The 25270-nt window shown below is 55.8% G+C and overlaps 11 protein-coding genes across 11 annotated transcripts; 4 read left to right on the top strand and 7 right to left on the bottom strand.

Annotated features, from left to right (window-relative positions):
- Window positions 1–46: 46 nt before the first annotated feature.
- On the bottom strand, window positions 47–2222 carry MSY001_1175 (uncharacterized protein; the record flags this gene model as incomplete). Its single annotated transcript, XM_018886286.1, has 3 exons — window positions 47–583; window positions 608–1484; window positions 1510–2222. The coding sequence occupies 3 exons, from the start codon at window positions 2220–2222 to the stop codon at window positions 47–49; spliced, it is 2127 nt and encodes a 708-aa protein (XP_018739775.1).
- A 903-nt stretch (window positions 2223–3125) lies between these two features.
- Window positions 3126–4088, bottom strand: MSY001_1174 (uncharacterized protein; the record flags this gene model as incomplete). The annotated part of the gene is made up of 1 exon (XM_018886285.1): window positions 3126–4088. The coding sequence occupies one exon, from the start codon at window positions 4086–4088 to the stop codon at window positions 3126–3128; it is 963 nt and encodes a 320-aa protein (XP_018739774.1).
- Window positions 4089–4183: 95 nt separating this feature from the next.
- On the top strand, window positions 4184–4729 carry MSY001_1173 (uncharacterized protein; the record flags this gene model as incomplete). Its single annotated transcript, XM_018886284.1, has 1 exon — window positions 4184–4729. One exon carries the CDS (start codon window positions 4184–4186, stop codon window positions 4727–4729), a length of 546 nt encoding a protein of 181 aa, XP_018739773.1.
- Window positions 4730–4811: 82 nt separating this feature from the next.
- On the bottom strand, window positions 4812–6659 carry MSG1 (Exo-B-1,3-glucanase (GH55-family)-like protein; the record flags this gene model as incomplete). The annotated part of the gene is made up of 1 exon (XM_018886283.1): window positions 4812–6659. One exon carries the CDS (start codon window positions 6657–6659, stop codon window positions 4812–4814), a length of 1848 nt encoding a protein of 615 aa, XP_018739772.1.
- A 675-nt stretch (window positions 6660–7334) lies between these two features.
- MSY001_1171 (uncharacterized protein) lies at window positions 7335–9117 on the top strand (the record flags this gene model as incomplete). The annotated part of the gene is made up of 4 exons (XM_018886281.1): window positions 7335–7534; window positions 7562–7830; window positions 7856–8560; window positions 8585–9117. The coding sequence occupies 4 exons, from the start codon at window positions 7335–7337 to the stop codon at window positions 9115–9117; spliced, it is 1707 nt and encodes a 568-aa protein (XP_018739771.1).
- A 1069-nt stretch (window positions 9118–10186) lies between these two features.
- Window positions 10187–12487, top strand: MSY001_1170 (uncharacterized protein; the record flags this gene model as incomplete). Its single annotated transcript, XM_018886280.1, has 1 exon — window positions 10187–12487. The coding sequence occupies one exon, from the start codon at window positions 10187–10189 to the stop codon at window positions 12485–12487; it is 2301 nt and encodes a 766-aa protein (XP_018739770.1).
- A 1457-nt stretch (window positions 12488–13944) lies between these two features.
- On the top strand, window positions 13945–14310 carry MSY001_1169 (uncharacterized protein; the record flags this gene model as incomplete). Its single annotated transcript, XM_018886279.1, has 1 exon — window positions 13945–14310. One exon carries the CDS (start codon window positions 13945–13947, stop codon window positions 14308–14310), a length of 366 nt encoding a protein of 121 aa, XP_018739769.1.
- A 220-nt stretch (window positions 14311–14530) lies between these two features.
- MSY001_1168 (uncharacterized protein) lies at window positions 14531–17661 on the bottom strand (the record flags this gene model as incomplete). The annotated part of the gene is made up of 4 exons (XM_018886278.1): window positions 14531–14583; window positions 14634–14861; window positions 15000–15070; window positions 15125–17661. 4 exons carry the CDS (start codon window positions 17659–17661, stop codon window positions 14531–14533), a joined length of 2889 nt encoding a protein of 962 aa, XP_018739768.1.
- Window positions 17662–17776: 115 nt separating this feature from the next.
- MSY001_1167 (uncharacterized protein) lies at window positions 17777–19417 on the bottom strand (the record flags this gene model as incomplete). The annotated part of the gene is made up of 2 exons (XM_018886277.1): window positions 17777–19258; window positions 19289–19417. 2 exons carry the CDS (start codon window positions 19415–19417, stop codon window positions 17777–17779), a joined length of 1611 nt encoding a protein of 536 aa, XP_018739767.1.
- Window positions 19418–21077: 1660 nt separating this feature from the next.
- Window positions 21078–22305, bottom strand: MSY001_1166 (uncharacterized protein; the record flags this gene model as incomplete). Its single annotated transcript, XM_018886276.1, has 2 exons — window positions 21078–22117; window positions 22146–22305. The coding sequence occupies 2 exons, from the start codon at window positions 22303–22305 to the stop codon at window positions 21078–21080; spliced, it is 1200 nt and encodes a 399-aa protein (XP_018739766.1).
- A 1000-nt stretch (window positions 22306–23305) lies between these two features.
- On the bottom strand, window positions 23306–24868 carry MSY001_1165 (uncharacterized protein; the record flags this gene model as incomplete). The annotated part of the gene is made up of 2 exons (XM_018886275.1): window positions 23306–24326; window positions 24381–24868. The coding sequence occupies 2 exons, from the start codon at window positions 24866–24868 to the stop codon at window positions 23306–23308; spliced, it is 1509 nt and encodes a 502-aa protein (XP_018739765.1).
- Between the last annotated feature and the right edge of the window lie 402 nt (window positions 24869–25270).

Raw genomic sequence — 25270 nt, 5'->3', positions numbered from 1 at the left:
GGCGAGGCCCACGACTGGTATTACGTCAGCCATTCGCACTACCCATCTACCGAGCGCGGGGGGCACCAGCGGCCAGGCGGCCCCGCAGCGCCTCGTACTTGAGGCGTTGCTCCGTCGTGACGCTAGGCTGGACGCGGTCAAATGCATGCAAGAAATGGTGCTGGTAAATACACACGCGCCCCAGTGGTATGTGCTCGTCGTTGATGCGGAGCGGCGACACGATCTTCTCGCGTAGCGCCGTGACAGCGGCTTCGCGTACAAGTGCTGCAAGGTCCGCGCCGCTGTAGCCGTCCGCGCGATGATCGCGCGCAATCTGATCCAGATGAACTGCGTGACGCTCTGCATCGGCATCTGCGGCGGTTGCCAGCGGCGACGCCTTCGTCAGTGTGGTCAGAATGTCCAGGCGCTCATCAGGCGTGGGAAGGTCCACATAGAGCAGGCGGTCCAGGCGCCCCGGGCGGCACATTGCCGGATCAATCATATCAGGCCGATTCGTTGCGGCGATCACATAGGTCTGAACACGCGACTCGAGACCGTCCAGCTCAGTAAGTAGTGTATTAACAACGCGCGCAGAGGATTCCGACTGGGGTCAGCAGGGTATACATACAAGCGTATCGTCACGGCGGGGCACGAGTGCGTCGAGCTCGTCAAAGAAGATGACACACGGTGATGAAGCGCGTGCGCGCGCAAAAACTTGACGCACAGCTTTCTCGCTCTCACCCACATACTTGTTCAGTAGTTCTGGCCCCTTGATGCTGATAAAGTTCGCGCGGCTCTCGTTGGCCACGGCCTTGGCCAGCAGTGTCTTGCCGCAGCCTGGGGGGCCCCACAGTAGCACGCCCGAGCTCGCATTCACGCCTAGAGCGCGGAACAAGTCGGGGCGGCGAATCGGCTGTACCACAGCCATACTGAGCTCTTCGCGGATCTGATGGAGCGCGCCAATGTCGTCCCACGTAACATCAGGAACTGTCGCGAAGCCTTCACGCTTAGACGACGGCTGCACTACCTTGAGGGCTTCGAGAAAGTCTTGGTTGTTGATAGCCAGCTTCGCAAGTTGTGCATCAGGCAAAGGATGAGGGAACCGCTGCAGGAACGTGGCAATCGAGGAGGAGCGCACGGCGACTGGCAGATCTTCGAGGAACTCCGCGGCCATCGTTGCGTGTACTTCAGGCTCAGGCTCAGCTTCAGCTTCAGGCTCCACCTCCGTCTCGGGCGCAGGCTCGGCCGTCGTAGGCGTTGATGCCTCTAATTCACCGGGCGGAGGCACAGCTTCCGGCACAGGTGTATTGCTCGGCTCGTCACATTGCATATCCTGTGACTCGGGATCCTGTAAATGCTGAAAAATGCGCTTCACAGCGATGATACCAGCGGCCGCCGTCAGAGACGTGAGATCCGCACCGACATAGCCTGGCGTGCGCTTTGCCAAGTACCGGAAGTCAAAGTCGCCCGCGAGCTTCAACCGGCTGCACAACACCTGCAAGATTCTGGACGTGAGTAGCTTGAACTTACTGTTCGCGACCGTCCTCGTCTGGGACGCCCATAGCAATTTCGTGGTCGAATCGGCCAGCGCGACGAAGCGCTGGGTCAATCGAGTCAGGTCGATTCGTTGCACCTAGCACCATAACAGGGCGCCCATCGCCTTTTTCCCATGCGAGCTCATCAAGACAGGTGAGCAGCTGTGCAACGATACGGCGCTCCATCTCGCGCTGTGCCGTCTCGCGCTTTGGTGTAATTGCATCAATTTCATCGACAAACAGGATGCAAGGAGCCATAGCCTTGGCCTCTTCAAAGGTGTCCCGCAGAGCCTTTTCTGACTCGCCGGACGTGCCCGACACAACCGACGGTGCGCTAATCGAGAGAAACGGTACACCCAACTCACCAGCGAGTGCGCCTGCAATCATAGTTTTACCGCAGCCGGGCGGACCATGGAAAAGCACGCCGCGAGGCGGTGTCACGCCCGTATGCAAATAGATCTCAGGGTGGCAGAGGGGCATCGCAACAAGTTCGAGCGCCTTTTCGATGGCCACAGCAGCTCCTCCAATATCACGCAAACGAGCCTGTGGGGGTGCATATTTATCTTCGTTCGAGCGGGTCTTTTTTCCGCGCTTGGGGGCGACTTCAGAACCACGAGAGACACGTGCCTTACGCTTGCCGAGCCTGTCCCTCTTATCAGAGTCTCCTGCTGGCATATTATTGTCCTTCTTGTTTTCGGCCCGCGACATGGCCGCTTCAGCCGCTGATCCTGGAGGCGGAGGCGCATTTAGAGAAATGCGCGAGCGCTGCTTGCTCCAGGCGCCAGTGATGGCCGCGTTCATCCCAATCCGAGCACAAGTGGAGACGGAGAGGACGACGCTTTTTTTTCCTGGCGACTGCCACCTCCACTTAGCATGATCGGCTGCGCGACGTACGTGCCCAAAGAGGCACAGTCGCCCGACGACCTGCGGTGGATGCGCGTGGCCCTGGAGATGGCGCAGGAGGCCTTTGATCATGGAGAAGTACCCGTTGGATGTGTTTTTGTACGAGATGGGCGAATCCTTGCGCAGGCACGCAATCGGACTAATGAGCTTATGAACGTACGTGTTGGCTACTGACACAGGCGACGCGGCATGCCGAGCTCGAGGCGATTGATGAGATATTGCGAGAGAGTCCGCCCAAAAATCCACAGTTTGGGCGCGCTCCGCATAGCGGACCAGAGGGAGACAATATCCTGCTCGGGACAACGCTCTATGTTACGATCGAGCCGTGCCTTATGTGCGCTTCGGCGCTGCGCCAAATTGGCATCCAGCGCGTCGTGTTTGGCGCAGGAAATGAACGCTTTGGGGGCAATGGAACGGTGCTCCCGATCCATGCTAGGTACGTCGCGTCGCTCATACCAGCGATACATTGACCTACAACCCACCGTACAAGTCGCAGGGCGGCTACTTGCGCGAGGAAGCCATTATGATCCTCCGCCAATTCTACATGACCGAGAATACCAAAGGTACGTCATCATGCTGACCCAGCGCCCAAACCCAAAACAAAAGCGCGGCGCGTCCTCAAGACGGAAATATATCGTATGTGTTTCTAAGCTCATACCAGCGCCTGGCGTCTCCATGCATGGCTATGCGGCAGAGTCGCAGGATAGCTCATAGAAGTGTCTCGCCCAGAGCCGAGCGAACCAACGAGCAGCCTACAGCCACAGTGTTCTCAGCGGCCACATGGTCCTCGAGAGCCGGGTTCACTTCGACCATGTCCATCGCAACGAGCGCGCCCGTCTCAGCGATGGCCTCGCAAATGTAGTGGCCCTCGCGGAAGGTGAGTCCACCACGTACAGGCGTGCCAGTGCTCGGCGCGACCGTGGGATCCATTGCATCGACATCGAATGACAGGTGGATCGGGCGATCCCGTCGCGACGTGTGGCCGTTGATGTGATCAAGAGCCATCTCCACGACCTTGCCAATGCCGTACTTATCAACATGGTGCATGCTAAAGGCCTTGATGTTCAGGTCCTTGAGGATCTTGCGCTCACCCTCGTCAATGTCACGCAGTCCAATGTACACGAGGCGGTTGGGGCTGTTCACCGACGGATTGGGGATCCAGCTCTTGTACGGTTCCACAAGGCAGCCTTCGAGCGCCAGGGCGAATGACACAGGGCAGCCATGCAGGTTGCCCGAGGGCGTAGTCAGAGGCGTGTTAATGTCAGCGTGCGCGTCGACCCAAATGCACGCCACGTCAGGGTACGCGCGGGCCGTGCCGATCATCGAGCCCGTACCGAGGCTGTGGTCGCCGCCAATCGTAAGCGGCAGCTTGCCGGCCTTGCATTGTTTCTCAACAACCGCGGCCAGCAGCTCGCTCGCCTTCGACACCGAGCGTGGGTTGCGCATCTTGCCCATGTCCGGGTCACTGCCCAGCAGGGCATTGACCGAGTCCCACGAGATCGACGCGTCCTCCTCGACCTCCCAGCCCAGAGTCTGGAGCTGCTCCTTCAGACCAGCCTTGACTAGGGCCTCAGGGCCATGCTCTACACCCTTGCGCGGCTGTCCGCCACTGAACGGGAAGCGAATCAGCACAGTAGATAGGCTCTTTAGATGCTTCGGAACGATCTCCATGACGGCAGGCAATAAATTTTTTGCAGCAGACCCTTTTCACCGACCGCCCTGGGTCACGAGCGACGCACGTGCTCAGATCTTGGCGATCGCGCATCATGGTTTGGTGGGGGGACGGCTCGAGCGCGAGCACAGTGAAGTCGTCCGACGAACCAGAAGCGGACGCAAAAGATCCCACCAAGACGCTTCCAATCATAGTGGACGACGATACGCCTCCCGCATTTCCTGCGCTGGATAGTGCTCAGCGACATCCGGAGGGCCGGACGCAGGCGATGGCCCCGCCACTACACAGACCTTCAGGGATCAGCCGCCTTCGTGCACCACCCCAGCAGGCACCAACAAGTCTTCTTGATGCGCCTGTCGCACGCAAGAAGGTGGTGCTTGAACCAGGGTGCAGCCCGCTCGATTGGGCGCGCTTGAAACAGTCGACGGACCTCCGTGGTGGCGTTTCAACGCTGCTCCGCGTGACGCCTAGCGAGCTCAAAAGGCACAACACCATGGAAGATGCTTGGACAGCTATACAAGGCAAAGTTTACAATATCACGCCGTATATCCGCTTCCATCCTGGCGGCCAAGACACGCTCATGCGCGTGGCCGGCCGCGATGGAACACGGCTGTTCTGTACGTGTACGCAGCTAATCTAGATCTCACGCACGCCTGGGTCAATGTCGATGCCATCATGGATACGGCCATGGTCGGCGTGTATGTGCCGGAGCAATAGGCTTCTTAAAGCCACCTGGCCGTGCCGAATCGGCTGAGCGTGAAGAGGGCCATGGTACTGCAGAAGCCCTCGCGGAAGGGCGTCTCCGCAACCCAATCGCAACCATCCAGGCTCAGCAAGCACTGCGAACCCACTGTGGCCACATTCACCAGGTGGATACGCTCACATTGCGCAGCAGACTCCAACACACATAGCCGCCGCTGGCAGGCATGGGCTGGGAGTGCCGCCTGGTCGTACGAGTCGAAAAAGGAATAGAGGCCAGCACCCAGCACAAGAATATCCTTGCACGCACGGATGTGCAGGCCTACTGCACGGTCGTCCATCGCTGGATCCGGCTCGAAGGACACATCGGTCGCATTCTTGAACCGCTGAGAGTTGTCAACGTCAGGGTACTGTGCATGTGGCTGTACACTGGCCGAGGCGTGCGCAAAGTGGCGGCCCTGGAAATAGGGCGACTCAGTCTGAATCATCGCGAGAAGGACGTTTGAGGCACCCCGCAAGGAGTACTGGTACAAGAGAGCATGTTCACTCGCTGTGCCGTACATCCACACAGGCCCCTGGGACTCGATGAGAATACCGCGGTCACTCAAAACGTTGAGCTGGGCAGGTGCGCCGTCATCCAGCTCATGATCAGCGGTCCATACCCATACATTCTGGAAGTAGCCGCTCGCCTTGGGCGTAATGTGCATACTTAGGAAGCAAGCATGAGGGAGCGCCTCGCATGGCGCATCTCGTGGACACTGGGCAAGTTCCAACTCAGACCCCGCAAAGCCACCCAGGCGAATATGCACGTCAAACATGGCAACTGAGCCCTGAGTGCGCTCATGTATATTCCATTCCAGCACAATGGCCCCTGGCGCCGGACCGCGCGTGCTGAGGATCAAGTCGCACAGCGTCACGTCGCCCACATCGCCAGGCACGCCAACCTGCACGACAGGCCGGGGGTGACTTGCATCTTGGAAGGCGGCACCAGCACCGAAAAAGACGGGTTGCGCCTCGCCGACCAAGCGAGTGCCGGCTGGGATACGGAGGGTGTCTGTGATGACATAGTGTCCATAGGGCACTACGGTGAGCGGGCGACACGTACCATAAATGAGACTCCCCCGATGATGATCCAGCACCGCCTGCATGGCCTGTGTATCATCGGACGTTCCGTCGCCCTTGGCACCTAAACTGCGAAGACTCACCATGTTCTCGCCGCACAGGCGCGCAAACCATGGCTTTTCCTGCCCAAACCAAAATCCATTGTCGTCTACCAGGCACGCAGGCCGCGGCGGCGCCGGACATGCGCCTGCATAGACGGGCCCATCAGGGGTAGAGAAGCGCGTCAACGTGGTCGTGGAGTCTGGCACCACGGCAGGTGTCTTGACCCAGAACGCCACATGGTCATCGTCGGAGGCGGGCGCGAGCCATGTGCGAGAAGGGCCTGAGACAATGGCCTGTACATGCTGCGCATACACATTGTCTAGCACGAGGCGCCCTGGCGCGTCCTTCTCTAGTTGGACGACCGTGTTTGTGCGAGTCACGTCCCAGTCGGACAGGACAAGCGAACCGACGCCCTGCTTCTGCGACTGCGTCGCGAGCATCTGCAAGCCAATGTCGCAGTCGGTGATATGTACATCCATATACGTCCATGCCCAGTTCCAGTGCTGGCATATAGCCGTGTGGCACTGAGAGAAGCGTATATTTCGCACAGTAAACTGCTGGTTGCCGAGCCAAGCACCGTAGCGGCCTCCCTGGAACGACAAGTCCGACATGAATCCGCCGCTTGCATTTTCCATAAAAATCTGGTAAGCCACACATACGTACTCCCTGCTGGGCGGGTGAGCCGATGTGCATGAGAAAGTCGACATGGTGCAATCCGGTCGCCTGGCTCACCTGGTGGTGGCTGGGGTGAGTGAGGCGTGACATACATGCCTGTGCCGCGATCGAACGGCATGTCCGTCAGATCGATCACGAAATGAGACACGGAGCGGAAAAAGTTGTTTTGCGGCGTGTACCAGTTCGACCCATCTGACCGATAAGGATTTTCATCGATCACCGCACTGGGTCAGTACATGATACGAACATGCCCTCGAAATGAGGCAGCGGTCGCAGTACAGGCCGCTCCAAGGGATCGCCGGCGAGATGCGTGAAGTAGAGCGCAATAATGGGTTTCGAAACACGGTATATTCCGGCTCAGGTCAGTAGGAATGCCTACCAGGAAAGTACACGAGCGCAGGTGCCTGTGTACAGCTGTCAGCGTCGCTGTCACAGCGCTCGCCGGACGAAATGGCCGTTTGTATCGCATCTGTATCGTCGTTCACGCCATCTCCCACTGCTCCAAACTCCTTGACATTGCGGAATACAGCATAGTCGCTCCCGCGGAAAGGCGCCTCCCGTCAGCCCAGTGTACGCACTTGGCCCTCGCCGCGACAGCGCTCGAGCCAGGAAGGCATGGTCTATGTGGAGGTAGATGACCTGGCCATTGGCTTGTTGATTCCCCGCGTGCCAGAGTCGCGTGGCTCGTCCTCCTTCCATCACCCCCGATGTCGAATTGGCACGTCGACGTGGGCCCGCTGCTCCGGTACGATACGGTCGATTCGCGTGGTATCTACCATGCATTTGTGCTTCTTGTGACGCAGCATACCGCCGCTACTATGCCGCGCGCTCCGCCCGTGCTGCAGTACGTGCCGCTGGCAGACCAGAAGCCGACAGGTCCGCCAATGCAAACACGCGGACTGCAACTGTGGGTATATGGGGACGAAGCAAACAGGGCTCATGTATTTTGGCGTTTCAAGATTGAGATCCAGATGCTTAGGGTGCCTCAGTCAGTGGCCTACACGGTTGTCGGTGCGACGGACCTCGTTGACTTCCACGTGCCCGCATACCACCAAAACTTCCGCTGGGCCACCTATTCATGCGCTGGATTTAGCGCCAGTGTAAAGCCGGATGACTTCAACGGCCCGGATCCTATGTGGAACGACCTGCTGATTGAGCACGCCAAGAACCCCTTCCACGCGTTGGTGGGTGGCGGCGATCAAAGTACGTGTCTATTCACTCACCCAAGTCTACAATGACCAGGTCGCCAAGCAGGAAGGAATTCAGCAGAACATATTTATGGCAAAGAAAGAGACAGCTGAGGGCGAGGAGATTCCCCTGGATCCTCGTTACAAGCAAGTCATTGACCGGTTCCTGTTCACGAATTACGTCAAGTGTTTTGGATCGGGTGCGATGGCGCGCGCCTTTTCGCGCATTCCCATGGTCAACATGCTCGATGACCATGACCTGATCGATGGTTTCGGCACATACGCTGAGGACCTGATGCAGTCGCCCTTGTTCAAGCTGATCGGCTCGCGTGGCTACTTCTTCTACCTGTTGTTCCAACAGTTTATGAACGACGAGGTGGATGGCGTGCTCAACGAGAACACGACGAATCCGAACCCAACGCAGTTCAGGTCGCTGATCATCGGTGGGCCCGGCTCGTACATTGCCTTCCCCACGCACTCATTCCTTACTTGGATGGGTCCGAAGCAGCATTTGCTGCTGGTTGACTGTCGTGCGCAGCGCAAGATGGATCAGGTGTGTGCGGAAGACACGTACGAGCGGGTGCTTGAGGCATGCATGAACCTGCCTGAGACGGTGCGCCACCTGATCATCCAGCTGGGCGTGCCCATTGCCTACCCCCGCATGGTGTTTTTGGAGAAGATGCTCACAAATCGGTTTAATCCTTTTGTGAAGGTGGCCAAGACCGCCTCGCCTGGGTTTACCAACAGTACGTGCCAGTGACTCACCGCAGACTTTGACGGCAGTGTGGAGATCCTGGACGACTTGAACGATCACTGGTGCTCTCAGCATCACAAGAAGGAGCGCAACCAGTTCATCGAGCAGACGCAGACACTGGCCCAGGAGAAGAAGATGCGCATCACTTTCTTGAGCGGAGATGTGCACGCAGCCGGCTGCGGCGTCTTTAGCTCGGAAACCGACATTCGACCCGAGCAGGACTACAAGTACGCGCTGGCCCTGATCACGAGCGCCATTGTGAATGCGCCGCCGCCGCCTGCGGTGATTAAAGTCACGAACAAGCTGGCAACGAAGCAACACCGCTCGCTGCATTACCTCGGCACGCGTGAGACAATGCTCCCTCTCTTTGAGTTTGACCTGAACGACAAGCCCAACAAGCAGAAGTATATTATGGGGGCCCGCAACTGGTGCACAGCGGACTTTGATGAATCGACGAATGAGATCTTGTTCCACTTGCGCGTGGAGAAAAAGCAGGGATCCGGCCGCGCGAAGGAATACTCAGTGAAAGCACCTGCGCCTCTATTCTAATGGCATGTGTCGTATAAATTGTATGTAGCTCATGGCATATGCATCAGGTCCAGAATTCCTCAAGACGCGGTGTCCCTCGCGCCTTTTTAGGGGCGCGCGAAGGCGACGGCAGCGGCCGTTTTGGACTGCGTGATGCTGGGCGGTCCCGCGGCGGTGTCGCCTTTTCCACCTTGACGGGAGATATGGGTGCAGAAGGGGTCTGTTTCGAAAAGAACGCTTCGAGCCCATCGTGGCGCAAAGCCACTGGATAGATCAGGCTTTCCGATGAATAGCCTACGGTGCCAACCTCTGGTGGGACCGCGTAGCAGTCGAGACAGCCGTCGTACGGTTGTAACAGGGAGGCCATGCGCTGAAACTCACGCGCGTGGAGCCATTGATGCATCGACTGAGCTGTAGGAAGAATCACGGGCATGCGGTCATGCAAAAAGCTAAGCTGCTTGTTGGACGTGGTCGTAACGATCGTAAAGGCACGCTGTCCTTGGTCCTCGACCCACAGGCCGGCCATAGGCATGAGCTGGTGTGTGGAGCCTTCAACAGCTGGGCGCCCACGCCCTTGAGCAGACATGCCAACAAAGTGGGCGACACGCTTCGATCGAGACATCGGCACCTTTTCCCATTCAAAGAAACCTTGGCAGAAGACAATGCAGCGCTGGGTCGCCGCAAGGCGATGCCATGCAGAGGTGGGCCGCACGATCGTATCGTCACGCGAATTGATAATTAGGGGCCCGCGCATCTCTGGAGACGCAGATGAGAGCACTGCATTGTGTCGGAGGCCCCATTTCATGGTCTCCAGCGCCACTGAGAAGCCATCCTTCGAATCTGTAGCGCGTACGACGGGGTACACTGTGCCGGGCGCCACATTATAGGTGGGATCGTACTCGAATGCATTTTCATGTGCTGTGAGGTGCTCGTCTACAAGGAGATCGTCCACCGTATCGTAAAACGCCTGCGGCGGGAGCCCATTCGCAAAGCGACCACACATAGCTGTCAATCGTGCGAGGGGACCAGGGATGACAATGTGGAGAAATGGGTCAAATACCACTGCGCGACTGACTTGCCGCCACCTACGATGGGCGCCAAACCATCGTCAGAAGCTGCTCCCGAAGATACCTTTGTGGATTACTATGAGCTTTTAGAGGTTGAACAGACCGACTCGGCGGATGCTATCCGCAAGTCCTATCGGAGACTAGCTCTCCGCATGCATCCTGACAAAAATCCGGGGCAGGAAGAAGAAGCGAAGAAACGCTTTGTCAAGCTGCAGGAGGCGTACGAAGTCTTAAGCGACGAGCAGGAGCGCGCATGGTATGATCAAAACCGTGAACGTCTGATACATGGTATTGAGGAAGAAGAAGACGACGACGATGTGGACGCCAAGTTCCAGCTCTTCCGATCTGGTGGCGCAGCTCCGAAAGCTGCGACAATGGCAGCTGGTGTAGGTGTGTCGCACCTGCTGCGCTTCTACGCGCCCTCTTTGGCGAAGGACTTTAGCGATTCTTCTACCTCTTTCTTCGGCACGTACCGCCGCCTCTTCGAGCGCCTGGCCGAAGAGGATATGGTCGCTGCTCCTTATCCAGGCGAGACACACACGGGCGATCTTGCCGCTCCATGGCGGGACGATCAGAGAATGTATCCCTCTTTCGGACATCCCACTACGGATTATACCTCAGGAACCGAGCCAGTACGTCTTTTCTATCAGTTCTGGACCCAATTTTCTAGTCGTAAGAGCTTTGCATGGAAGGACCAACATGACCTCCGGGACGCGCCTGACCGTCGTGTGAAGCGCTTGATGGAAAAGGATAACAAGCGCGCACGCGATGCCGCACGAAAAGAGTACAATGACGCGATCCGTGGCCTCGCATCCTTTATCCGCCGCCGTGACCCGCGTCACAAAGCATTCCAGGCGCAGCAGCAGGCCGGAGTGAGTGCCGCTGCGCAGGCAGAACGCGAAGAGTGGCGGCGTGCAGAGGCAGCCAAGCGCCAGGAGGAAAAACGTGCGCAGGCGGCCTCTTTCCGTGCTCAGAGCTGGCAGATGGCCGAGGCGCCCACTACCGAATGGGACGACTTTGGCAGTGGTGAGGAGCTGGACGCCCAGGCACAAGAGGACGATGAAGGCGATCTAAGTGACGACTCCCTTGAAGGGGACGAGCCTTTCTGGGACTGTGTTGCATGCAACAAGCGCTTCCAATCGGAGGCTGCATGGTCGAATCATGAGAGAAGTAAAAAGCACAAGAAGGAGGTGCAGCGGCTCAAGCGCGAGATGCTCGAAGACGACTTGGCTCTCAAGGATATTACCCAGGATACGGCCGCCTTGAAAGTGAGCGACCAAGGGCTGGTCCCTGAGCAAGCGGTTGATGCAGAACCCACGCACGCGGCTAATGTCGACGAAGAAAGCTCAAGGAAAAAGGACAAGAAGCGCAAAAAGCAAGCGAAGAAAATGCAGGCAGCCATGGAAGATACTCTTCGATCTGATGCAGGGGCTTCGAGCAGCTCTGAAATTTCATTCCCCCACGAGTCCCACTCCCAACATGAGATGCGTCTGCAAAAGATCTACGAGATTCTCCCTCACCTGCGCGATCTCCCATCGTATGCAAAACGTCCACCTGGCTCCTTCGATATCTTTGGCTATGGCTCCATCATCTTCAAGCCGCCTCCTCATGTGATTAGCTACACCCCTGGCTACATCCAAGGCTTTGTCCGCCGCTTTGCGCAGCACTCGGTGGACCACCGCGGCACACCAGAGCGACCCGGTCGTGTGGTGACACTCGTATCCGCAGATCACTGGCACAGCTTGCCTGGTGCCGACGATGCGCCGGAAGGTGACATTGTCTGGGGCATCAGCTATACCATTGACCCGGCGCATGCGGACGAGGTGCGAGCCTACCTGGACGATCGCGAGAAGAACGGTTATACACCCATGTGGGCACCGATCCTCGGATACTATGGCACGTCAGAGGAACCACAAGTACTTGTGCCGGAAGCCCTGGTGTATGTGGGTCTGCCCGACAATGAAGCATTTGTCGGTCCACAGCCGCTGGACGAGCTGGCGGAACGCATTCACACATGCCACGGGCCAAGTGGCCCCAACCACGAGTACTTACTCCGGCTGGCGGAGGCAGTGCGGATTCTCACACCAGAGAGTAAAGACAACCACCTATTTTCCTTGGAAGAAAAGGTCCTTGCGCTCAAGGCGCAGGAAGAGCCCTTAGCTTCCAGAAAACCGCGCCGGAAACCCAAGGCCAAGCCACCGTCAGGTACGGAAGTGTGCAACCAGTGCCATGCATCATTCCCTTCGCGGTCTAAGCTATTCCAGCATGTGCACGAGCAAGGACATGCTCTTGCGAGTGGCCACGGTGCACGCGGAAAAAAGTAGAGTATATCTACCTAGAAGTCTGGGATAAAGCTTTTTTGTACAAGGCCACCGCTTTAGGAACCGTGGAGGGATCCAGGCCGTGCATTGCCTCGTTTTTCGCGTGGGTATAACAGTCGATGAGCTGACTGTGGGCCCCTTGCTGATCAAAGAAAGTGAGAACATCGACGAGCAGAGCTGTGTCATTCCAGTGCACATTGGGCTTGGCCACTGGGTGCACCTCTGCGTCAGCGAGGGATCGGAACGGAACACCCATGTATGTGCCGAGCAGGAAGCAAATGTCCTGCACACAGGTGCGCGGCTGACCCATTTGAAGTGTCCACACAAGCGTTTTCAGAGCTGTTTCGTCCAACAGGGGCGATGCGCCGCGGCGTAGCGACATGGCGATATCATCTTGCCAGCGCCGCCATATTTCGCGTACGAGCCCTTGCTTTTTGGACATGGGCATGCGGCATAAGCCAAGGTCGCGAAGGAGCGACGTGTACATCGGCACAGTGGCAAAGTGCTTGCGGGGCAAGCGTGGCGTGTCGTGCTGAGCGAGGGGGTATCCATTCGGGCAAAGATGATCGAACACCTCTAAAGCCTCTTCATAGCGCCCAAGGGCGCACAACAGGGTCATGTAGTGGCGGAAAGCTGTAGCGATAGACGCTGGATCCTTTTCCAGCTCGTGGAGCACGCGCTGCTGTGCCGCCTGGTGGGGCGAGAGGGCATCGGGCATGGCCGTTTGAGCAGCTGCCTCCTGATGCAGCTGCTCGAGACCCTCATACAATTTAGACAGGCGTTCGTTCCATGATGGCAGGCACAGCGTGTCGTGCAGGCTCGCACGAGCCTGTTCACTCAGGGCCTGGAAGAAACCCGCATACGTTCGCGCGGTCGGCCGGATGCCTTGACGTTTCATCTCACAGAATAAGTGCCATGCCGCCGTAGGGCTAGCTGCGCGAATAGCAAGCAAAATAACATGATTCCAAGCCGCTGCACCGTGCTGGGGTATGAAGGACGTCCGGCTCTTGTGGTGGAAGCGAATTCGACGTGCGAGGGTGCGCCACTCAGTCATGCGCTCCATCAAGACTGCCTCCGACTTTTTGAAGCGCGCCATTGCATCCGGTTCTTGATGCACGATGTTCGAGATGCGTTTCGACGTGGCGAACATGTGCTGTCGCAGCGTATCAGGGTGCAGCACCGCTGCCTTGGATTTGCGTTCCACACGGACATCTGTGCGAAAAGCGCCACCCCTTCGACGCTGCATATTACGGAAATTAACTACGCTCTTCGGCGGCTCGGATTTCGTGCTGGCATGCCTCTCAAAGAGGCGCGGCAGCGCTAGCCGCCACCATGGGCGTGCGCTCATGATGAGAACCAATCACCCAGGGTGGAGCCCAAGCTGTGCTGACTAATGTTGTAAGCCAGCGGCCCCGTCTCGCCGCGGCCGCTGCCTTTCTACTTCCCTTGTGATCTGCGGAATGGCGACGCACCGTGACGCGAAGAACCCGACCTTCTCGTATGTCGAGCCTCTGCCTTGGCCCAAGGATGTACCTAAGGTAGACGAGGTCGGTACAACGTCGGCGCCGCTCAAGTCGATCGCGTTTTTCTTTGGGCAGTTTTGCAAGCTGTACAACGACGACTTTATGCTGTGCAAGAACGAGAACCGCGACCCCGAGCACTGCCTTCTGGAGGGACGAAGAGTCACGCGCTGTGCGCAGGACCTGTATGTGGACGGTTCTTACCTCAGAATCCAGAAGATCGGCGAAAAGTGCGGCAAGGAATGGGACGCACACTGGGAGTGCCTGGAGATGAACAACCAAGTGCGTAGACTACGAGGCGGCTGACCCCCCAGGAGTACATGCCGTGCCGGAAATTCGAGCGCCCGCTCAACAAGTGTGTGCTGGAGCAGCTGGTATGTGGAATGCGATTGACCTCAGAACCTGGCGAAGCGCATTCCTGGCTCGCCCGAGGGCAAGCCCCAAATTCACGAGAAGGAGAACCCCGTGGTTTCACGGCTGCAGAAGTAGTTTGCCTTTTCTATAGGCGCCCATTCTCTGATATACACTACACAGGTGGTCCCTCTTCCATCACATCTAGCTCATCTTCTAGCGACGGCTCTTGCACAACAGGCAGTCCCGGCGCATCTGGGTAAGGATGAGATACATACCTTGCGAATCCACTCGGAATCCCACATAGAGCACAGATCCGTCCTGCAGACCGCATGCAGAGCATAGGGGCGTGCCGTCCTCGGCACGAGCCGACGCGTCCGCGCGGCTGGATAAGGTCACAAAGGTCTGATCAATTTTCTCATACAGCTCAAAATCGCCAGGCTGCGTCTCCGAGAATGGACGCGCAAGCACGTCGTCCAAAGGCTGGTTCGAGGCAATCAACGCCTCTCTTATTTGTTGGATCAACGCACCCACACTCGTGACCGCGGGCACAACCTGAACACAGAGTGTGGTCTTGCTAAACTTGACGAACAGAGAAATCTCGTCCTCTCGCTTTGTATAAATACAACAAGGCAAGCACGCACCATGGTAGCCACTGGGCCGATGCAGCTCGGCCGTCAATGTCCGTCCGACAGGTGGAGGCAAGGCAGTGGAACTACGTTGGGAGAGTCGCCGCCTGCATCATTGGTAGATACTATCGGATTCCGACCCTGACACATCAGATGGCGTGTAGCCACTGATGCTATCACTACCGAGGGCGCCACGATTGCCTAGTGTGTACTGCAAAGAACTTGCATTCGAGGCGGTTCGTCGAGCATACGGCGACGACGGCGGCAGTGTGGCAGCCTGTCCAAAGCCCTTGTCCACAAACAGTCCCAACGAAGACGTGGTCTCTGACCGCGCCGACGTAGTATCACTGGCAGCACTTGTAGGCAGCCGCTCTTCATACATAACCCATTGGGAGCCGCGTGACAGAGGCGGTCCAGCAGATTTGGGGGCACCGAGGGCCCGCATGTTCGTGATAGGAGCCAGGCCTGGCTTAGGCTCTTTGGAGTGGACCTCAGAAAGAGACGCGGAAGGAAGGCGTGGTGTGCGTCGCAGTGTAGCATCCCAGAGCCAGTCGCTCTGTTCCTCTGGCGCGACACGAGGGGCAGCCCATGCTGAGGAGCGGGTGGTGTCGCTTGGCTTCTTTTGCCTCTCCATCTCAAATCGAATTTGAGTCATTTCGACCTCGCGGCGAGCTAACTCTTTCTCACGACGCGCCAGCTCGTCATGACGCTTCTCCAACTCAGTCGCCTGTGATCCTTGAACCTGCAGGCCTGTGGCCTCGGAATTCCCGACGCGCTTGGGTAGATGAGGCGACTTGGCTGCAAGGTTCGGAGATGCCATGGGCGTCGTCTCAGATATTGGCGCAGTGCTCTCCTCTTGTGCACGAGCGCGGAGGGCCGGCTGAGATGCGACCGTCCGCAGATGCGGTTTGTGGGGGACGGAGGCAGGTGCTGGAAAGGCACCTTCCCCCACCGGCGGGGATTTGTGAAAAGCTGAATTTTTTGGCTTGCGGCGAAAAATGCGGGGAGTCAGGCGATGGACGAGTGACTGTGCATTGTCCGACTTGACGCTAGAACGCGTGCTCTTTGCGCGACGGCGCTGTGCACGTGGATCGGAATCCGGACTGCCGACTTGCCGATCATGCTCTTCGAGGGCCTCCATTGTCAAAGGAGCATAAGCAGGTGACCCTGGAGGAAGACCAGCGGCAGGCATCGTCGGAGTTAGGCCATCAAAGGGTCCTTGAGTCAGCGCTGAAGGAGCTAACATCGGGGACGGCTTGGACCGAGACACCACAAGAGGAGACGCTTTCGCATGCGGGCTGGCGCCTGGTGAAAAAGGTCGAGATGCCTCTGCCATGGGCGAGGCTGTGCGCGAACGGGGTGTTCCCGCGCGGCTGCTGACCGGTCGCATGGACGGAGAGGGCACTAGAGGCGACTTGGCTCGCGATAGATGCGGTGACCGGAGATACGCATCCTCTGGCAACGGAGAAGCCACTGGGACATTATCATTTACAAGTGGGGGGCCGAATACACGTATAGGCTCGAGCGTTCCGGTTCTTGTAGTCCGCTCTTTAGGTATACTACCCAGGAGAGGTGTGCCTTGGGGTGGCATTTCTGGCTCAAGAGGCGGGGCGTCCCCTTCAACACACTGGGTGGCGAGGCCCACTGCTGGATTATGTTGGGTTTCGATCTGGTACAGATACACACGCGCCTTGCCTTGGGCATCGAGTCGCGCCAACTCTGTCCTAAGACCCGCGAGTTCACGTAAGAGATCCTCGTCAACCAAGCGGCGCGTTGAGCGCCGTGTGCTTGTTGATGAATCCGTGCCTGTCAGACTCTCCGAGGATTGTTGGCCGGGCGACTCCATCATGTGATGGTTTCTTGAACGCCGCGGCGTTTCGGGAAAATTGTGTTGACGAGGCGGTGTGCGCAGGTGGTGCGTACGAGACCGGACTTCTGCTTCCTCACCGGGCCAGCCATGTGTTTCCCATTGCGGAATCCAGGTGCCCCATGCTTTGGCCACGTACGCTGAACTCACACAGAGATGGGCACAAAGGCGGCCCTGCCGGACCTGGGCAAGCTGACGAAGCGCCGCAATCACGCCACGAAGTTCGGCGCGTCGCACAAGCGCTGTAGTAGTGAGTGGTGTGCGTCGGGCCATATGGGGTGGCATACGGTCCTCGCCACCGAGAATGTGCGCTGAGTTCAACATGCTAAAAGGACCACCGAACATCCCATAGGCAATACTGGAGCCGCTCGGATCTGCGGCAGTGGCAACAAAGAGGGCCTGCACAGATCCTGAACAGCTGTGATCCGACATATACGGTGACGAAAATTGCTGGAACACACTCGACTGCATATCGTCCGTCTCTGCATGGTCGTGCTCGGTGTCAGATGGTATCATTGGCGGCGACATGGAATCAGAGTCAGAGCCAGGAGTGGGCAAAGCATAAAACTCATCATAGTCATATGCTGGCTGCTGGATGCGTGACCATGCCTGGGTATCCTGATCCAATGGTAGCCGCACCTCAGGGCGTGCGCGGGGTTGCGCTATGTGGGGTAGGCGATGGCCGGCCTCGCCGCGCAGCGGTGCGCCTCCATCCCGTTCTGTACCATGTACCCAGTTCGCAATCGCTTCCTTTCTCGATAAAGTAGGGCTCCATCGCCTAGGCGCCCGCCTTTGCTCAGAGGCAGCCATGGCGACAGATTAACGATCGTCGACCTTGGGCCAGAAGATCTTTACTCACGTGATAACAAAAGTTTGGGGCAGGGCACTGCCAAGGCAGCTGGCGCGTGCGAGGTGGGGAAGCTATTTATATGCCGCCGAACGACACGGCCTTCTCGAAGAGGTACTCGTAAATACCTGTAGGGCCACCCTCGCGGCCGAAACCGCTTTCAAGCACGCCACCGAAAGGCATAGTGCTAGACGAGATGAGGCCTGTATTCACGCCCACCATGCCGACATGGAGTGCTTCAGCGACACGGAAGCACCGTTGAATGTCCCGACTGAAAAAATAGCCAGCTAGGCCCACACGGACATCATTAGCTGCACGGATCACTTCCTCTTCGCTGCCGAACTTGTATACCACCGCCACAGGACCGAACGTCTCCTCTTCATCAGTCGGAGGGTGCGAGTTCGGCGCTGCCAGCACAACAGTGGGCTCAAAGAAGAGGCCCTCACCCTTGTGACCGCCGACCAACACATGGGAGCCCGCCTTCTCCATGGCAGACACATGATCGAAGGCCTTTTGCTGACCAGCTTCGTTTACCAGCGGCCCAATGTTCACACCCGGCTCCAGACCGTAGCCCACACGCAGCTCGCGCACCTTAGCGGCGAACTTCTCCACGAATTCATCGTACACACGCTCGTGCACAAAGAGTCGATTGAGAGAGATGCAAGTCTGGCCTGCACAGCGGAACTTGCAAGCCATGGCATTCTCCACAGCGGCGTCCACATCGGCATCGTCAAACACAATGAAAGGTGCATTGCCACCCAGCTCCATGGACACTTTCTTCAATGTAGCGGCCGACTGACTCATGAGTAACTTTCCGACACGCGTGCTGCCCGTGAAGGAGATCTTGTCCACCTGGGTACTCTCACACAAGGTCTTGCCCATGGCTTGCTCGTTCTTGCCCTTCGAAGAGACAAGCACATTCACAACACCCTTGGGAATTCCAACTTCTTCGGCCAAATGAGCCATAGCTAGCGCACTTAGGGGGGACTCGTGCGGAGCCTTGACGACAGTTGTGCATCCAGCGCCTAGGGCGGGAGCCACCTTGCGAGCAATCATCGCGAGAGGAAAGTTCCATGGGGCAATAAGTCCCGCTACACCGATTGGCTGCCGGAATACCACTGTGCGAACACTGCTTTGAGGGGAGGGAGTCGTGTAACCTTGGATACGGAGCGCCTCCTCAGCAAACCATTGGATGTACGAGTTGGCATAGTTTACCTCACCCATAGCATCCGTCAAGCATTTGCCGTTCTCGGCCACAATGATCTGCGCAAGATCTTCAGCATTTTCTCGGATTTTATGATAGAGAGCCATCAACATGTCGTGACGCACATGCGATGTAGTCTTCGACCAGGACGGAAATGCAGCGCTGGCTGCGTCAATGGCCACCTGCGTATCGTCGGCGCCCTGGTCAACCACGTCCGCCAGGACCTCGGTCGTAGCCTTGTCTAGATATGTTAGTATCCTACACGTACTGTACACCGGAAGAGTATCTCCATTAAGAGCAGCGACCCATTCTCCGTTGATATAGGACTGCGACCGCATCAATTTTGCATTCTTCAACTAGGTAGGTTAGTAGCATGAAGGACGGACCTCAATTTTGCCGCGACCACTCTTCGCTAGGCCCTGCGGCATATTTTGAAACGCGCGCAGGGTCTTTGAAGTAGTGGAAAAACATCGCATCGAATTACCAAGGCGAACACGCTGCGCCGTGCTAAACATTATGGAAGTAGGGGCAGAGGCAAGTCCCGACAAACCCTATTTGCGCCGTGCACGGACTTATAGGAATTATATGGAGGTCCGGGAGTAGTCCGGCTCTGTCATATCGCGCTTGCAGGTGGGGCACAAACGACGCGTACCCATAAGCCAGCCATCGCTAATGTCAGTAGACAATACGCACATTTCTTGTTGGTGGTATATATGTCCACAGGGTAGCACCCGTACTATATCGCTGAGTGTAAATACATGCGCTGGCAACGAACCCTTCAGCGAAATCAACAAGGCAAATAGGGCATTCATCTTGGAGGAACCAACGCGAGCGCTGTGTCGTATGTTCCATCGATGGATGCTCTGAAGAGAGCGTATCGTATTCAGCTTGTTCCATATGTCTTATGAGGGCATCCCGTTCGTCATGCTGGCGTGAAAACAGCTGGGCCAGCCATGCGTATAATGCATCAACTGCTTGCATACCTCTCAGGATCATATCCGAGGAAGGTGCTCCCGGAACATCCTCGGGTTTGACAGGGACCCATGCGCAATTGGGATGCCATTGAAAGCACGGTAAAGAACGCACAGCATGCAGAGATGCTCGATCACGATAGCGCTTGATGAGCGCTCGAACATGGTGTGATACAAAAGCAAACAGTGCAAACAAGGAAGGAAGCAAGAAAAAGGCCATGCCTAGGTCCAGCCACGGCGAATCGGAGACGCTAGCATCGAGGAAGAGTCCTACACGTACGCCATGGCGGTGGCTGGGCAGGTGGCCTTGCTCAGCTTGGTTGATATATTCCATCAAGTCCAGATAGCTGCTTCGAATAACGAAACACGATGGAATGACGATATCCTTGGCATCGCCATCGGGGTACATTGTGATGGGTCGGGTGGTCGGTTCCATATCGTCTTCCTCCCATTCGCGAAGGTTCATGGTCGGCGCAAATGAATCGTGCGAGTGGATTGCATCACCTACAATGACGGCTTGAGCACCCATTTGTTGGGCTGTGCGCATCTTCTCCTCGAATGAGCATCCTCCACGCTCGACTAAGGCAATCCAATCCGACGGCGGGCGCTTTGGTCCACGGCTATGGGACCACACTCGTTGCAAGAAGGATGAGGGAAATTCGGAGCTTTGCGAACCAAGGGCATGTGCCTCCTCCGGACACCCTGTATTGCGGCGATGGGATTGCGAGTTATTATACAGAAATTTCTGAATGGGTATCATAGTGCCCCATAGGCCATCCTCATCGACCTTATCAAGTCCAAAGGCAGCTGGGCGAGCTGAAAAGGACTGATCCGCATCAGGGACCACCACCTTGTTGCCTGGCCATTGGGTACGACGTTGCATCTGGTCATTGAGAGCCGAGGTCATGGAAGCCTGACTCGACAATACATCACTTCCCGACGAAATAGACCAGCTCGTATGCGAGGGCGTTTGCGTTTGAGATGCAGAAACCGCAGGCCAGAAAGCAAATGTTACATATAGTGGTATCACCCATGCATTGGCGCTACGCCACCACATGTCATGCATTGGCACAAAATAGTGTTATGACAACCCGATCTAGTGTCGGATCGGGGCCCGGGCCACGGGTAGAGATGAAATTGAGATGAACATTCTCGGCATTATCTTTACTATGACGAAAAGTGACGCATGTGTATGTATGAGACATCACTGCGGGGGTGCCAGCGTAGAAATAGGTGGCTGAATCTGTACCGGTGGTGCAGGGACATCCGGTGAGTCGCTCGCCATGGGAATAGCCAAAGCATTGTCCGTAGAATCCTTCGCGCTGGGCGGCACCACGACAGTGTCATCTTTGGCCGGAAGAGCAGGAGCATCCTCTGGTTGCTCAGAATCACGAGGTCGTTCACTGCTCTCCTGCTGCTGAGCGGAGCTATTAGCCACAGCAGCCGCCGAGCTCTTGTCTTGCTCGTTTGACGGTGCACTGGTGTCGTGCGGCTCATCCGAATCATCGAGTTTGAGTCTCTGCTTCTCGTTGCGCACACGGCGAATAATCTCTTCACCTTCGGGAGTATTCCACGGGCCTGCATCCGACATAAGACAGCCACCAGGGCACTGACAAGAGCCACCTACAATCGAAGGAATGTTTTCGGTGGGAATCTGCTTGGACAGTTCTGTCAGGAAATTGGACCCAAGAATCTGGATCTTTTCTCGAGTAACAGGATCCAGCCAGCTTTTCACGACTGACCACACTGTAGTGAAAATGTAAGGTGCATTGATAATGTAGAAACGGCCCATTGTCTCAGGGTAGTAAAACTGTCCAATCTTACTGGCCTGTTGGACATAGGACGATACCCTCCAGAACTGCGCTATGCCCACATTCTTAAGATCCATAATTGTGCAGCTCGTTTCGATCAGCTTGTTGCTCATTTCTGAACACACAGGCAGGCGTTCACGCTGGCACTTCTCATATTCATATACAAGTTGCTGAATTAGGCGCTCGGGGGTTGTAACTTTAAAAAGCTTGTTCAAATCCAAATGGGTCAGCTGCTCCACGTAGACAGGACGCCCGTCCTTGTCGGTTTTGTGGTAGAACTGTGGGTACAGCTCGTTGACGGCCTCCTTCTCAGGGAATGTGAACGTCTCATAGAGCTCGTCCACCTTGTACTCGCGTCGCCATTTTTCCGCTTCCATCATCATACCATTAGCCGCATGGTAATCCCACTTGCGGGCACGCAGAAACCGGCACACTGGACATATCAGTGAAGAGACACTTACTGCAAGCGTCATCGTGACGATCAGCCGCATAATACCCTTTGGCCTTAAGCTGCCGGGTCAGTCTCATTGTACTCACATCTTCACGCAGCTTGTACACCATATGCTGTTGCTTGGGATCGAGATGGCCGGGATGACCATTGCTAGCATTTGCGGAAACCATAGTGGAAAAATTGGCTAGTCCTTCAAATAGTATCTGCACTAAACTGGAGTTCGAGTCAGCTTTTGTTGCACATAGGAGCACATACCTTTAAGTTCTTTAACAGAATGTTGTATTCGACTGCAGATTCGTCTTTGGCACAAGAAGCGCTTCTATGCAGACGAGTCCTATTGTCAAATTTGGACGGGAGCACCGTTCGCCGTCGGCCGGTGTCCCAGCCAAATATTAAGCGCCCGCGCACACGATCGCTCACGTGATACCGGTTTCCCTGTAGCGCACGCTTCCAGGTCGCTGCTGTCCAGACCACACCTACATTATGAATATTCGCCAAGCCACGGTGCGTGTCCGTCGCATTTGTCTAATGCACACAGGTCGATGACTTGCTGGGGATGCAGAAATGCAACCTGCATAACCTTCCGGAAAACTATACCATGCGTTATTGTGAGTACAGCCCACATTGACCACCAGACTTTTACCACGAACTGACGTGGCCGCAACTGTCATACGTAGCCGAGGACGAGAAAGGGAATATTGTCGGGTATATTCTTGGGAAAATGTACGCTTGCTTTATTGACATGGAGGGATGAAGAGCCTGAAAATGGGATCCCCAACGGCCACGTCACCAGCATTTCGGTCCTAAGATCTCACCGCCGCCTTGGTCTTGCCAATAAGCTTATGAGCCTAAGTCGTACGTGCATGGATTTTAATATGATCAGAAACAGCCATGCGGGATGTATTCGGTGCCAAATATGTTTCTCTGCATGTGCGCGAATCGAATCGTGCTGCTATCTCTCTCTACACGAAAACGCTAGGCTTTGAAGTTCATGGCGTTGAACCTAAGTACTACGCGGATGGCGAGAACGCATTGGCAATGCGCCTCACCTTGGCTTGAATAGCCAGAGGGACTATCACTTTTATTGTCCTATATGTACATTTCTAGGAACAAAGTAACCACAGTTTTATCCATACCTGTCTGTGAACCAAGTTAGGCATAAAATCAGGTTCACAAAAGACGCCGCTTACTGTCGTACTCCCAATAGTCTCTGTCCCAATCATTGGCATTCGCCTTGAAGCAGTATTGACAAACAACAAGACTTCCAATGACAGCGACAATGCATACCACAAGAATGATCCACGCAACAGTACGGTAAATAGGAGCTTCCCATGCATGATCGCCAGAATAGGCGGGCTCCGGTGCAGTTTTATTTTTGGGAGTGTGGTGTCCATAGAGATCCGGGAAGCTCGTGTTAAAGTCTCTCAAAAAAAGGAAGTCCATCGACGTCGCATACATGTCATAATCCTGATGCGACACACGGGAGACATAGTTGAGTGAGTGGTTGGATGGCCATCCGCCTGGCATTTGTGCTAGCGCTAGTGCGAAGTCCGATCCTCGATGCAAATGGTTATAACCCTGATATTGAGCTTGACAATGAGTATCACCCGCACCATTGTCAAGGAGACCTAGTGCATATTGAACATGACGCCAGCGGTACAGCGCCAAAGTGTCGGCCATATTTGCTAGCACACGCGACCTTCCATACTTGGTAATTTTCGATGTATTACCTCCCAAACCATATGGCCAAGTATCAATGTCAGCCGTACAATCTTCACCATTCAAATTCGTTGGGCCCCAATTAGGGCGTTGCGTGTCCGTACTGTTGGTCAACCACGTCCATGAACCTGGGTTCCCGATCCAGAATTTAACATTAGATTCATATCGCCGCTGTTTTCGTAGCAAGGCATATCGCATTGAAGCCTGCCCACCAAGGGAGTGTCCAGCTATCACCACTTGCTTGACGTTGGGAAACCATTTTCGATCCATCACAGCATCAACCATTTTGTCCAATGCTCCGAAAAACGTGACAGACCCGTTTTGCAAAGGCGGTGTCACACTTGAACCTCCCATTTGCCAATTGGAATGGCTATAGGCTAGCCAGTTCGATTCAACGCCGCCTGCTGCTTGATCATCTTGGTTCAGAACGATTGGCGCCATAATAACAACTTCTCCTGGATAGACCTGGTACCTGTCCGTATTCGCGTATATATACATTAAGATATTGTTCATCAAATTGACATACTTCCAGGTGTCTCGCGGCTTACCAGGGAGCGTTATAATGACACGCTTGACCAGTTCCGGGTTGTTATAATAGGTACTAGGATCTGATACGTAAAACGGTTGGACAACTGGCTGTCCTTGATATTGCTCATCCGTAACAGCCAAGGATATGTTCATAGTAAAAAGCGGTTGATTATTGGGCCAAACAAATCCATCCACCGAGCATAATAGTTCACCAGGGATCTTTTGCCATCCACCTGTATTAGGATCTTGGGGCACGGATGCAGTGGGATTAAAAGGGAAGGGCTGTCCACTTGAGTTCACCCACCCTGGGAATTGAGTATTATCACCACCTGCTCCATCATCCCACCATACAAGTTGGCCGTACTGTTGAGTAGCCCAAGTGCCTACATTGGGATCCCGTAGGTTTGGTATGTCAAGAACATTTTGAATCACTTGAATGAGAGACTGTGTATCGTTCGTATTCGTTGAACTGGCGATTTGGTCCATAGAATTAATATCCAGTTGACGTCGGTACTGCTGTCTCGGTGTCACAGAGCGCGATACTTTCAGTCCACTGGCTGCAGACCCTGTGGCGGCACTAGCTGTCCAGCAGCATGCCAGCACCAGAGCAACCCATATGAATCTCTTTGTCGTGAACATTTGGGCTGCCAACACCCACTGTACTCCTACGTGTGTGACGTGAAAGTCGGGATGCACTGCCTAAAGCCGTTGCGCCAACCTTCATGAGTGGAATTATGCTTGCTGCATCTTTGCCAAAGCCGAAGCACAATCCCACACTCAAGGGGTCCATTTGTTTGTAGATATGCGCGACATTTCTCCAATGGGCATCTACAACTTGGTTGACTCGCAGATATGCGCATGCGCGGCATCTAGACTTATGCTTATGCA

Source organism: Malassezia sympodialis, genomic scaffold, assembly GCF_000349305.1.
Source record: "Malassezia sympodialis ATCC 42132 genomic scaffold, msy_sf_4, whole genome shotgun sequence".
Taxonomy (NCBI): Eukaryota; Fungi; Basidiomycota; class Malasseziomycetes; order Malasseziales; family Malasseziaceae; genus Malassezia; species Malassezia sympodialis.
The sequence above is the reverse complement of the archived record's forward strand: the minus strand, read 5'-3'. Positions and strand labels throughout refer to the sequence as shown.